Source organism: Bos indicus x Bos taurus, chromosome 17 (assembly GCF_003369695.1).
Source record: "Bos indicus x Bos taurus breed Angus x Brahman F1 hybrid chromosome 17, Bos_hybrid_MaternalHap_v2.0, whole genome shotgun sequence".
NCBI lineage: Eukaryota > Metazoa > Chordata > Mammalia > Artiodactyla > Bovidae > Bos > Bos indicus x Bos taurus.
Window position 1 is genome coordinate 42,979,941 of NC_040092.1, and position 14,513 is coordinate 42,994,453.

General features: G+C 35.7%; 1 protein-coding gene across 3 annotated transcripts in view; it reads right to left on the minus strand.

The window, feature by feature from the left end:
- Nucleotides 1–14,513, minus strand: part of MFSD8 (major facilitator superfamily domain containing 8) — a 37,739-nt gene that overhangs the window by 22,972 nt on the left and 254 nt on the right. The window contains exons 1-3 of one of the 3 annotated variants that reach the window (XM_027567317.1): nucleotides 14,255–14,454; nucleotides 8,009–8,100; nucleotides 2,950–2,993 (exon numbers count right to left, since the gene is read on the minus strand). In XM_027567317.1, coding sequence (XP_027423118.1) covers nucleotides 2,950–2,993; nucleotides 8,009–8,027 — 63 coding nt within the window. In that variant the 5' untranslated portion in view covers nucleotides 8,028–8,100; nucleotides 14,255–14,454. Of the gene's footprint in view, nucleotides 1–2,949; nucleotides 2,994–8,008; nucleotides 8,101–14,254; nucleotides 14,455–14,513 lie in introns of those variants that run through there. The other 2 variants (XM_027567316.1, XM_027567318.1) reach the window with 2 other exon arrangements.

Consider the following 14,513-nt stretch of genomic DNA (forward strand, 5'->3'; position numbering starts at 1 on the left):
CAAAAGATAATTTACATGTTTGTGCCTGGCACACAGTAAGTTATTAATAATTATAATTATTATAATAATATTAATACTATTATGAAATAACTTGACAAAATTATTTCACAAGATTTTGGGTGAAAATGTTATATTTGTATTGCTAAAGAACTAGTGATATGTTCATGTGACCTCAATAATTTTTCTTTTGAAGAGATTTCAAGTATTTGCTGAAAGCAGTGAATTTCAAAATTCAATGTATTATGCTGAGTAGACCTAATTGTGCAAATACCTTTTTTTTTTGAAAATTTTGAGGTTAGACACAGAGACCACTGAAATCAAGAGTTTTGATATATGGAAATATATATTTTAGCACAGAAGATGTTGCTTCAGAATTGTGACATATACTACTCTAATAACTCTGTCGGTATAGAAAGAGTTTTTAAGTTCATGAGTAATGATTTCATGTAAAATAAAGCTTTAATTAGTTTAAATTAATTTTCAAAATGACAATGACACTGGGGCACTAAATCACTAAAAAGTAAAATTAGTATTTTCTTCCTATATTTCTTTTAAAGATAGCGTAAGAAGTAGAATTTTAAGTTAATAAAATCTAAAATGAATATAAGATGTCAATAAATTCCTTATATGTGTTTTTGCATGCTCAGTCACATCCAACTCTTTTCAACCCCATGTACTGTAGCCCGCCAGACTCCTTCCTGTCTATGGGATTTTCCCAGCAAGAATACTGGAGTAGGTTGCCATTTCCTCCTCTAGGGGATCTTCTCAACCTAGGGATCAAACCCATGTCTCCTGCATTGCAGGTGGATTCTTTACCACTGAATAAGTATAATTTTTAAACCTTAAACATTCATCACATTATGTTTAGTATTTTTGTTGAAGCCATCCGGCCATTCTAACAACCTAGTAGAGAAGTTTGGTACATTCTCTGTAACACACAGTTACAACACTCAATGGTAAGTGTTAATGATAAAGGGATATCGAAGTACAAGGGAAAACCTTCTAATCCAAAGTGAGGTGAAGGACAGTAAGAAAAGGCTTTTCAGAAGGGACATTGGAGCAAAGGCCTGAAAATAGTGGAGAAGAAGGGAGGAAGGGAATGGCAGAAGAAAGGAGAGATGCAGGAGAAAAAATCATTCCAAAAAAAAAAAAAAGGAGGAAAATGTGCAAAGATCTGAAGCATCTTAGGCTCATCTAAGTACATGTATCTAATAAATTTTGCAAGTGAGCATGCAAAAAAACCAGGCATAAAAAATTTATTGACATCTTATATTTCATTTTGGATTTTTTAGTACAGTGTAATTTTTAAACTCTAAACAGTCATCAAATATATCTAGTATTTTTGTTGAAGCCCTCCAGCCACTCTAACAACCTACCAGGGAAGTTAGGTAAACTCTCTGTAACACACAGTTACAACACTCAATGATAAGTGTTAACGGGAAAGGGACATAGAAGCACATAGGAAAACGTTCTAACCCAAAGCGAGGTGAGGGACAGTAGTTTTTATGATTATTAACTTAAAATGCTATTTTCTTATGCTATTTTTAAAGGAAATATAGAAGGAAAATACTAATTTTACTTTTTAGTGATTTAGTACCACATTTTCATTGCCATTTTGAAAATTAACTATAACTGATTAAAACATTATTTTACATGAAATCAATACTCATGAAACTAAAACTTATTATAGATATAATGTGGGCGAAGGCTCAGGATTTGGGCTGAAACACACATACACATTGCTGGAGAAAACCAAAATACAAGGAGCAAGTAGATAAAGAACAATACACAAAATAATTTAGGAATAAAGAGTTAGGGTAATGGCATGGAAGCTAAAAGAAAAGGACAACAATGTCAAGCACTACCCAAATGTCACCTCAAGTAAGGACTGAAAAGTATCTAGTATTTATTTGGTGAGTAAGTCTTTGAAGAACTCATCAAGAGCAGTTTCAGGGTAGCAGAGGAGTTAATCACATTGTAGCAAGTTAAGGAGTGAACAGGAATTAGGAATTAAAGAAGAATTCCTTCAGAAACCTTGACTGAAATATTATTATAGATTCATTATGCTTCCAACTTAAATACTGATTTTTTTAAATAAATTCATTACTGGAATTTTAAGATAAAACTGACAGTTACATGTCAAATATATTTTTGTAACAGGTAGACTTGACAGGACTTGATGATCAATTGATGTCAGGGTACCCACCAAATTTTCATCTTCTTTTCACTCTCTCCTTCCCATCTAGGACTCGCGTTAGGCATTACTGACAGTAACCACAGCATCAAAATATGTATATTGTCAATTCATTCCACAATGTCACCTGACAACCCAAATTAATTCTATTGGAAAGTATGAAATGTGTACATTTTAGGAATTCAGACTATGTCTAACCTAGTTTCCTTTTTATCAGGGAAGGGGTATGAAGAGGATGGGAAAATGGCTAATAAGGATGTGACCATATATCTAAGGGCTTCCCAGGTGGCTCAGGGGTAAAGAATCTGCCTGCAATTCAGGAGATGCAGGTGACAGGATTCAATCCCTGGGTCAGAAAGATCTCCCAGAGGAGGGCATGGCAACCCACTCCAGTATTATTGCCTGGAGAATCCCAAGGACAGAGGAGCCTGGTTGGCTATAGTTCATGGGGTTGCAAAAAGAGTTGGACATGACTGTAGTGACTGAACACAAGCACACACATACCATATATCTGTGTTTGCCTAGGACTGCTGGATATAATCCTATATTCTGCTATAATACTCTTCTCACTTCAAAAGTGTTCTGGTTTGCACAATAAAGCATATGGTCACCTTACTTATAACCCTCTTTAGAGGAATTATGCTCATGTTATTCTAGTAAAGATTAAATCAGAATACTACAGAAACCCCCTAGAAAACTACATAACAGTTACGTTACTACTACAGCTACTTAAGAGAAGAATGAAGTGTACAAACCTTTTGGAGATATGGCCATATTGACATTATCACAATAGAAAATCCTGTGAAGAGGCGAATTCTGTTATTTATATTTACAATTTCATCACTACAGATACAATTTTTTGAACATGAATTTTAAAACATCATTCTGAATTTACAAATTTATTACCACAAATGTTTAATTTATCAAGCAATGGGATTTTATTTATCAGAAGAAAAATAAATACTTAAGACTTGAAAATATATATATAATTATAGTCCCTCACTATAATTATCATAATAAAAGCAGAGGACCTATATTTCTCCTTATTCACATGTCTTTATTGTAGCTGAAAATTACTGAAAGCTTTGTTAAGCGTTTACAGCAAAAATAAATGGAGGAAAGGCCACTCTGTTATAGAGGAATGCTAAATTTGTAATATTTTATTTGAGAGAAATAATTGACTGTAGGGAGGACTAAGAAGGAAAATGACCTTTACAGGGGACAGTGGCTAAAAAGAACCAGGATTCCTCAAGATGGGCATACCGTAACAGAAAACTGTCTCTGCTAGCTTTTATTGCTTGATAACTGCGATGATTATCATTGGACTTCCCAGATGGTGCTACTGGTAAAGAACCTGCCTGTCAATGCAGGAGACATAAGAGACCCGGGTTTGATCCCTGTGTCAGGAAGATCCCCTGGAGGAGGGCATGGAAACCCACTCCAGTGTTCTTGCCTGGAGAAGTCCATGGACAGAGGAGCCTGAAGGGCTACAATCCATGGGGTGGCAAAGAGTCGGACATGACTGAAAAGACTTAACACACACACAACTGTAATGATTAACTCCAATACTATTTGTCAATTTTAAATATTAGGCATATCCAATCAAAATCATATCAAAGCTATTTTTTAAAAAGTTGTATTAAGATAGAATTCACATAGAATTCACCCATTTAAAGTGTATGATTCAATGAATTTTAGTATTCCAAATATATGCAACCATCACTGTAGTCAATTTTGGAATACCACAGTCATTTCAAAAAGAAACCCTGGACCCTTAGTTATCCTCTGTTACCCTCCATCCTCTCCCCTACAGCCATAAGCAACCCAGAAATCTACTTTCTGTCTCTATAGGTTTTCCTTTCCTGGATTTTCACATGAACAGAATCATACAGTATGTGTTTTTCTTGTCTGGCTTCTTTCTTTGATAATACTTTCAAGGTTCATCAATGTTGTAGCAGTGTCAATACTTCGTTCCTTTTTTAAAAGCCTGGTTTATTTTTTATTATTAATTGGAGGATAATTTCTTTACAATATTGCACTGGTTTCTGCCATATATCACTATGAATCAGCCATAGATATACATACGTCTCGCTCCTTGTGAACCTCCCTCCCACCTCCCATCTCATTCCCACCCCTCTAGGTTGTCACAGAGCACCAGATTTGAGAAAAGTCTGACTTAAAAAATAATTTAATTATTAGTTTCATTTTAGTGTATTTTGAATTAACACAATGACTTCGATAAAAACAGGGTTGAAAGAGTCAACAAATATTTGAAAACAAGACTACTATTGCACAATCAAGAAACTTGTAAACAGGTAAAATGTTTAACCAATTAAACCAATTAAAATCTGAAGTTAAATTTTTTTTTGCTGTTCAATTTGAAATTATTACTTATGTTTTAGATAACTGAGTACTAAAAAATTAGAAGTGTTTTAAATGAAAAACAATTGTTGCAGAGCTTGCTACCTAAACAACATTCATTTGCACCCCCACTTCCTGATAGAATCCTGGTTGTATTCAAGTATTTATCCTCGTTCACAAAGTCACATACTTTGGAGGACACTGTGTCCACCCCAAATTCCAGAGGGTCAATCCTTAGGTCCCAACATTCTAGCTGATGATGGGTTTAGAAGTTAACAGGTAACCCTGTTCTGATCATTGCGAAACGAGGGGAGGTCTACTTTGGGACCTCCAGGAAAGAACTCCTCATCTCTTTGGAGGTTTAAAAAATAAGCCCCTTTCAGTCAGTAAAAATTTCTGTGAAAGGACTGACACCTGGAAGTGCTGCTGCATCCTTGCCATAGCCTAAGGATGAAGGCCATACACAGAAGAGAGCGAAACCAAAATACTTATTCAGAAGCAGAGCCAGGGAGGGTCACCTGGAGTTGTTCCCCTGTGGACATCTTATAAGAAAACATCACTGTTCAAGCCAATTTTTTGTTTGTTTGCTTTTCTTAAGGATTTTATTGACAGAAAAAATAAAGAAAAAATTACCAATATAAATTAAAGTGATCAGTTTTGATGTCCTACATTTACTGGTCATCATTGTCAGGTTGTTAACATACTTGTTCAAACCGATTTGAATCAACATTTTTTTTCCTGATATTTGTAGAGATCATAATAATATACAATCCAATAAAATATTGAAAATATCCTTTATTTTGTACTTTTCTTTAGTTTTAGCTTTATATAAAATCTGTTTTTATTCAATGTTGAATCATAAGGAAGACTGGCAAGTGACAGAAAACAAGAGAACGACCCAGGATTAATAGAAAGAATATGGAAAAAAATTTAGTCAAATGACCACTAAATCCATCTCAGGAAGAAAGCAGTTGCAAAATTAGTGCCTATTGACTTAGAGGGTCCAAGCTTGGAAAAAAAAAAATTAATCCCCTAAAACATTCCTTTAAAAACTATCACAGTATTAAGAAATACTATATATATATAGTATTTGAGGAAAAATATGTATATTCCTTAGCATTCGAACACAATTACAGTTCTTAATTTTTTTTCCTGATAAAGATTAACTTTTTAGTAAATATATTTTCAAAAATAATGTTAATAGGTTAAAATGCATCAAGCTTTATAAATTAAGATTTTTGCACTTCACTCAGGCTTCCATTGTGGCTCAGCCAGCAAAGAATCCACCTGCAATGTAGAAGACCTGGGTTCGTTCCCTGGATTGGGAAGATCCCCTGGAGAAGAGAAAGGCTACCCACTCCAGTATTCTGGTCTGGAGAATTCCATGGACTGTATAGTGCATGGGGTCGCAGAGTTGGACATGACTGAGCACTTTACTATTTGTATGTATCAATATAAAAGTTAAATGAGGTTCACAGGCAACAAAAGAAAAAAATAGATTTGCTGAACTACACCAAAATTTAAAACTTTTGTGAACAAAGGGCACAATCATCAGAGTGAAAGAAAAAAAAAGTCCTGGAATGGTAGAAAATATTTGCAAATATATTCAGAATATACAAAGAACTCTGCTGCTGCTGCTGCTGCTGCTGCTAAGTCACTTCAGTCATGTCCGATTCTGTGCGACCCCATAGATGGCAGCCCACCAGGCTCCGCTCAAAAACAAAACAACAAAAACATTATTTTTTTTTTAAATGGGGAAAGGACTTAAACGACATTTCTTCAAAGATCATATATAGATGGCCAATACGCACGTGAAAAGATGCCCAGTGTAAATAATCATCAAGGAAATGCAAATCAAAATCACAATGAGCTACCATCTCATGCCCATTAGAATGACTTGTTGCTATTTAGTTGTTAAGTTGTGCAGATTCTTTTGCGACTGCATGGACTGTAGCCCAGCAGGCTCCTCTGTCCACTGGATTTCCCAGGCAAGAATACTGGAGTGGGTTGCCATTTCCTTTCCCAGGGGATCCTCCCTATCCAAAGATTGAACCTGAGTCTCCTACATTGGCAGGTGGGTTCTTTACCATTGAGCCACCTGGGAAGCCCATTAGAATGACTACTATTAAATAAACATAAGAGTTGGTGAAGATGCAGAAAAATTTGGACCATGACTGTCAATGGTAATGTAAAATGCAGCAGCAGCTATGGGAAAAAGTATAGCAGTTCCTCAAAAAATTAAAAATAGAATTATCATATGATATAGCAATTTCACTTCTTATATACCCAAAAGAACTGAAAGCAGGATGTTAATGAGATATTTGCACACTCATGTTCACAGCAGCTATTTCTAAGAAACAAGACATTGAATTAACTCAAATGTTCATCAACAAATAAATGGATAAACAAGATGTGGTGTACACTGAAGGGGATCAAAACATGTTATTTCAAAATATGCTGCTTTGGCATATTGATTATTTTGAGCTGAAGGTAACTAACAGGAGACACAGTAGGGCTCTCTGCCCTCCCTATTTCTGCCCAAAAATAGGGCATAAATTTCCCCTGAGAAATGTACTCTTCCAGTACCAGGAAGAAGAAAACATTCTTATCACTGGAGATGAAGTACAGGTGCTGAGATAAGCCTGTTACAAACAAACCTTACAAAACCACCTGCATCCTCCATTAGCGTCGCCCATGTATTTCCAAGTCACTTTCCCACAGTTACCATCCCCAGAAGCCCAACCCGTTTCCTTTGTCTAGTCAGTTCTCCACAATCACAGCCCTTTATTAAAATAGTAAGTATATAACATCATGAATGTTTCTTTGGGGTTTTCACTTCTTTTCTATGAAGCCCCCTGTGAAACATAAAAAATATTAACATCAACTAAATTTTTATGATCTTCTCCTGTTGACCTGCCTTTTGTCAGTTTAATTCACAGGCCCCAGTTGTAAATACTAAGAAAATAGAGGAAAAATTATCCCTCTCTACAATTTACACAACAGACTATTAGCCTTAAAAAAGAAGGAAATACTGGCACATGCTACAACACGAATGAAACTTAAGGACGTAATACTAAATGAAATAAATCAAGTCACAAAATAAAAAATACTGTATGATTCCATTATGTGAATATCTAGAGTAGTCAAATTCATAGAAACAGAAAGCAAAATGATGATTAACAGGGGTTGATGAGGAAGGGGAAATGAGTCATTGTTTAATTGGTATAGAGTTTCCGTTTTTACAAGACACAAATGTTACTACCATTTGTGGAGACTGGTTACTACCATCTAGATACATTTAACATTCTGAACTTAGAAATGGTTAAGATGGTGCATTTGATGTTATATGGATTTTACCACAATAAAAATTTTTTTAATTAAATTACATTCAAATATGTCAAATATGTCAAATTTTACCTAAATTTTTAAAATTACTTATAATTTAATACTTACCTACACTGCTAAGAAACATAGTAAGATACAGAATCCTAATAGATCTCCATCGGCTCTTATAATGCTCCTCAGTTTCTATAATATCCCATTCTCTAAGTGTAAAGAAGAAAAAAAGTAGTATCAAGTTAGCTCATTATATGCAAATCTTTCTGTGGCACAATTTTATTTTCTCTCTCCTAAAGTCATTAAAATTATATGACAGAGGTCTAATTTACCAATAATGGTTTCTACTGTATTAATTCATCTATAAATAAGTATTATATCTTTTAATTTCCATGGATTGTATTTATGCATCATTGTGCATAGAAACTAGGGAGACATGAGGTAGCTGAACAGGCAAAATATTTTGTGAACCAATTATTTTGCTATTGTTGGCATGCTACAAAACTTATAAACAAAAGTGTTGAAATTTGCTAAACTGACAAAATGAATAAAGTATATAAAAATAAATAAAATAGTTACTTCAATCTCCTACAGGTAGGACAAATAACTAGTAACTATTAAAAGATAATAACAGGGGTTTCCTGGTGGCTCAGTGGTAAAGAATTCAGCTGCCAATGTAGGAGATATGGTTTCATTCCCTGGTTCCAGAAGATCCCACATTCTGTGGCGCAACTAAGCCCATGCTCCCTCCAGAGCTCGGGAGCGACAACTCTTGAGCCCAGGTGCCCCAACTACAGAAGCCTGCACACTCTACAGCCGGTAGAAGAGAAGTCACTAAAATGAGAAGCCGGTGCAGGGCAATTAGAGAGTAGATCTCACTCGCTGCAACTAGAGAAAAGCTCAAGCAGCAACAATGACCTAGTACAGCCAAAAACAAATTTTTAATTAAAAAAAAAAAGATAATAACTGTCACCATGATGACATGCTCTACTTGATGACATCAAATTAACTTTGCTGTAGGAAACTACTTTGGCTGGATACTTGAAGCAAAATTAATATAAGTGACACCAAGAAGGTTTGATGTGACTTAAGACATTCCTAGCCCTGAGACTTCCTGAAACACTTGCCTTTGCTCCAACATGAGTTACCAGACAAGTTCTGTTAGTGGACCGAAGAGAGACCAAGCCCCTCCAGGCTGGGCTAAGTTTTCATATAAGCCTGTGACCTGGATTAAGGGTACGTATATTAGTCATACAGACTACCTTTGTCAGGTGATACATTAGTGTGTGTACTCCTTACATTTTCACATATACACACAAAAAGAGCAAATTTACCTTAATATGAGCATTATGTTTTCAAAGAATTAAGACAAACATAACAGAAAACGACTTTTTACATTCCATATATCAGCAAAATATACACCATTCAATCCTCACACGGAATTCTGGCTTATATTTAAAGTACTGGGTTACTACTATAATTTTAATGAACTCATTTTTATTTTCTGAAGAACAAAAATCTAATTGATAACCATAAAGAAAAGTATCACTAAAATAAGCCTAAACATTTTCAAATAATCAATTTTATCAGATCCTATCTAAGTCATAGAAACAACCAAGAGAAGAAAACTATTTGATTCTGAAAAAAATGTAATAAAATTTTTTGAGTAACTTTGACTTGGAAAGTCAGTCAAAAGTCTTTCTCTTTCAATGACAGCTATCAAATATTAAAAGGAGGATAGAAAATCACTATTACTCTCCATATAACAATGGATAAAAGCAAAGAGCATCAGCGAATCCAAAAATAACTGGTTGGAAAGTCACATGGCCTCCAAGTATCACTTGTCAGGTGACTTACTAGTCAGAAAATGGAAAATGAGCCTTTATAATTGAGAGATATACCAGTAACCCTCTTAACCACGTAGTCAAGCTTGGCATTCCCAAGAGTGGGATAGCCTGGCATCCACTGCACCCTGACATACTGGGATGTTCTCAACATAAGCCATGGGATGTTCTTGCCAGAAATGTTTGACCAGAATCTACTCAGAAATAGTCCACAAATCCAGAATGTGAGATGTTCCAAAGAAAACAGAAAACTAACCTAGACTTGCCAGAGGACTCAACGTTGGGAAGAACAGAAACAGAAAGTCAGGGGACAGTTTTAGGATGGTAGAGTCTAAAAAGACCTAAAGGATCAAAGTTTGAACATTACTTAGATATGATTTAAAAAATAATAGCTATAAAGTATATTTTTGGAACAAGTGGAAAAATATAAGTACAGTGTATATATTTTGAATTAATAGTGTATTTTAGCTATGGTAACAGTGATAAACTGTCATGTAAAAGAATGAATATGTTTTGGGGAGATGTAGGCTGAAGAATACAATATTTAGGATAAAGTGACATAATGTTTGCAACCTACTTTGAGTTTGGCAAGAGGTGTGTGTGTGTGTGTGTGTAGAAAGAGAGATTTGAACAGTGTGGAAAAGGCTAACAGTGACAGGGTAATTTGATGTTTATTATACTGTATTGTCCATTTTTCTGAATTTAAAATGTTTCAAAACAAATATTTTACTTTTCATTCTTTTCAATTCAAAAAATAAAACTTTGGTGAAGAAATGGATCTTTTTTCCTTGTTGGAAATAGTAGGAATATAGGAGAATATAACTGTCCTTCAATCAAGTTATCATTTTTACTACATTTTCTTAACCTTGATGATTCAACCAACCCTGTCACATGACTGACAGTAACTTCCCAAAGGCTTCGTTCTTGTATCATTAATGGAAAAGAAAATATTCTGCACTGCCAAGGTGACTTAACATTTTGGTTCCTTTCTATTATCATTGCTGTATTCTGGTATTAGTTCTCCACTTGAGACTCTCCTTCAAGTAAAATTGCAGTGCTAAGGGTTTTACCATGTCTAATATTTTCATTTCAAACTATACCTCAAACAGCAGCATGCTTATCAAAGTTGTGACTTAAACAATGAGGAATATACAACGTATTGGAGTAAATGGATAACCAAACTTAGCTAGATAAAATTCAACAGGAATAAGTAAAAGGTACCATATTTAGGCTCAATAGATCAAGATCTAACAGAAGGATTCTTGGGTAAGCAGCCATACTTTACTTGCCAAAAAAAAGACTGGATTTCCTGAGGGAAAAAATAAAATCGTACCTTTACCAGAGAGCATCTGTTAACTCCTGAAGAGCAAAAAAGAACCCATACTGACAGAGGATAAAAGAAAGGAGTCTGTGGTCACTGGTAGAATAGTGTAATGATGTAAAGTTAGAGAAATTAAAAGACAGAAATAAACTGAGAGTGTTTCATAAAGGATCTTCTATACAACCATGAGTGCTAGTAATATCTATTTTACAGAGATTAGGCTGAAGTTGCAAAGAAAAATTTTAAGCACCTGTAAGACTTTAGGATATTCAACTACTGTCTATATAAGCCAATCTGTCCTACCACCTGTTTCTGTGTGGTCTGTGACCTAAGAATAGTTTTTACAGATGAATACTTGTGATTAATTCCATGACAGAAAACATTAACTTTGAACTCCAATTAAAAAATGCCACCCTCACAAGAATTCTATTCGTCTTGCTATTAGACCTGTATTATAAAAAATTGTACTTTTACTGTTAAATTTTAAATTTCATTACTGCAAAAATTTTATGGAAGCTTACTTTCTTACTTGTATACATTATACAAGTAATGTATAAGTATGTATAAGTATTATATACATACCTAGATGTATATACATCTAGGTATGTATATAATAACTTTGATTTTGCCTCCTGGCCTGCAAAGCCTAAAATATTTACCATACAGGCCTTTACAAGAAAAGTTTACCAACCCCTGTGCTCTTAAACTCTATGGATAGGGTCAGTGGGGATCACTAAGGACTCACCACATCAGTAAATCAGAATCAGCCTTCTTAGTGATGAACGGGTGGTGGTGAAATAGATTCATGTTTTTGCAATTTATTCAAAGAGAACAGGGCTTACTAATCAGTGTTACATCTGTTCCTTTTACTAGGGAAACTATGTTTTTAAAGACAGTAAACTTACTGAATTATTTTCAAAATACTCCCTTTTTATTCATAAAAATGCTAAATCTAAATTCAGATGGATAGAACATCTGAGTTTAAATGGAACCTAATGAGCATCAGACTGGTTGAAAATAGGGAAAAGAGTACGTCAAGGCTGTATATTGTCACGCTACTTATTTAACTTACATGCAGAATACATCTTGTGAAATGCCGGGCTGGATGAAACACAAGCTGGAATCAAGATTGCCAGGAGAAATATCAATAACCTCAGATATGAGGATGACACCACCCTTATGGCAGAAAGTGAAGAGGAACTAAAGAGTCTCTTGATGAAGGTTAAAGAAGAGAGTGAAAAAGCTGGCTTACAATTCAACATTCAAAACACGAAGATCATGGCATAGAGTCCCACCACTTCATGGCAAACAGATGGGGTGACAATGGAAACAATGACAGAGACTTTTATTTTCTTGGGCTCCCAAATCACTGCAGATGGTGACTGCAGCCATGAAATTAAAAGACACTTGCTTCTTGGAAGAAAAGCTATGACCAACCTAGACACTTCATTTAAAAAGAGAGACATTACTTTGCCAAAAAGGTCCATCTAGTCAAAGCTAACGTCTTACCAATAGTCATGTACAGATGTGAGAGTTGTACCATAAAAGCTGAGCACCAAAGAATCGATGCTTTCAAACTGTGGTGCTGGAGAAGACTCTTCAGAATCCCTTGGACTGCAAGTAGATCAAACCAATCAATCCTGAAGAAAACCAATCCTGAACATTCATTGAAAGGACTGATGCTGAAGCTGAAACTCCAATACTTTGGCCACGTGAAGTGAAGAGCCAACTCATTGGAAAAGACATTGATGCTAGGAAAGACTGAAGGCAAGAGGAGAAAGGGACAACAGAGGATGAGATGGTTGGATGGCATCACTGACTTAACAGACATGAGTTTGAATAAGCGTCGGGAGATGGTGAAGGACAGGAAAGCCTCGAACACTGCAGTCCACTGTGTCGCAAAGAGACAGACATGACTGAGCGATGCAACAACCATAACAACATTATCATTTACTTGGACAAAATTGAAGCTAAGAATTAAGTGGAAAAAAAATTCCCTTCCTAAAGTAGATTTATTTGGTGGCTCAGACGGTAAGGAATCTGCCTGCAAGGCAGGAGACCCAGGTTTGATCCGTGGGTCAGGAAGATTCCCCTGGAGAAGGGAATGGCTACCCAATCCAGTATTCTTGCCTGGAGAATTCCATGGACAGAGGAGTCTGACTGGCTACAGTCCATGTGGTCACAAAGAGTCGGACACGACTGAGCAACTAACCCTTATTTGGACAAAGTGACAGAATGTACCCTAAGACTACATCTAACCATAATTCAAGGATCCTTGAATCTACGTGGAAAACTCCCAAGGACTAGGAAGAAGCAAAACAATGCTAAGAAATTTAAAAGTCCCATAGTCCATGCACTCAAGTTCATACACTTGACTAGTAGGAGAGATCTTTAGCTTTCAATCAGAGCTTCTGTGTTCTAACTACCCACAATTCTATTAAACTTACATATATGATTTTCAAAGCCACAGCAAATTAGAAATCCCGAAGTAAAGCTGGGGGAAGAGAGGTTTGCTGACACCAACAAAAGCAGAGGTTGCCAACAGCTAACAAAAATATGAGGAGAAATAGTTTGCTAGAAACAGAATAGGCAGGGGGGAAAAAAAAACCGACGTGAAAAGTATGGCACTGTAGAACAAATCAGTATAGAAGTGCAGAGTCACAAATGCTTCATTAAGCCCAGAGGACGTCACTCTATTACACTATACTTTCGAAGTAATATTCATTTTAATAATCTCAAAAAAAAACTAAATAAAATTACATTTCATATATTCTGTTTAGTGGATGGGGGATTCGACGAACACATTTTCCACAGGCTTTCAAAAGAAGTGATTTTTAAAAAAGGTTTGGTACTTAAGGGGGACAAAAGAGCTAAAATTAACATGTTTGTAGACAGCTGAAGCTTACCTATGAACTTATTGGTTAACTTACTGTGATAATGATGTATGTATAACATAAAATGATACTTAACTTCGTATTCCTAAATGTGAAAATACGTATTTGATTGCGTAGTAAGAAACAAACAATTCTGAATCACAGTCCATAAACTAGGGTCAAAATACACCTCATCACCTAAATGCTTAAAAATTAGTTATTACTTATACATTTGGCATAGGACAAAAATGAGTTCATCTTAGGTTTACTTGCAAAAAAGTATCATTATCAGGCAATCAGTCAAGTGACTATTAAGGCCAAGTACCGATTAAAACAGCGTGAAACGTATACAGTGGTCGGTTATGTAACAGGCCAACTGGTTGCTGCATCACCAACGGAGTGAAAGCACAAGAAGCAGTTTGCATTTCTCTAACACCTTCACCAGAACCCGCCGGCTCAAAGGTGCTCCGCGACTCGATGCCCTTTCTAGACAGTGGCAGCGCATCCTGCAATCTCGCGCGACTTGCCGCCGGCTGCAGCCGCTCTGGCACCCCTTATTTTGCCCACTAAGCCTGACGCAGGGA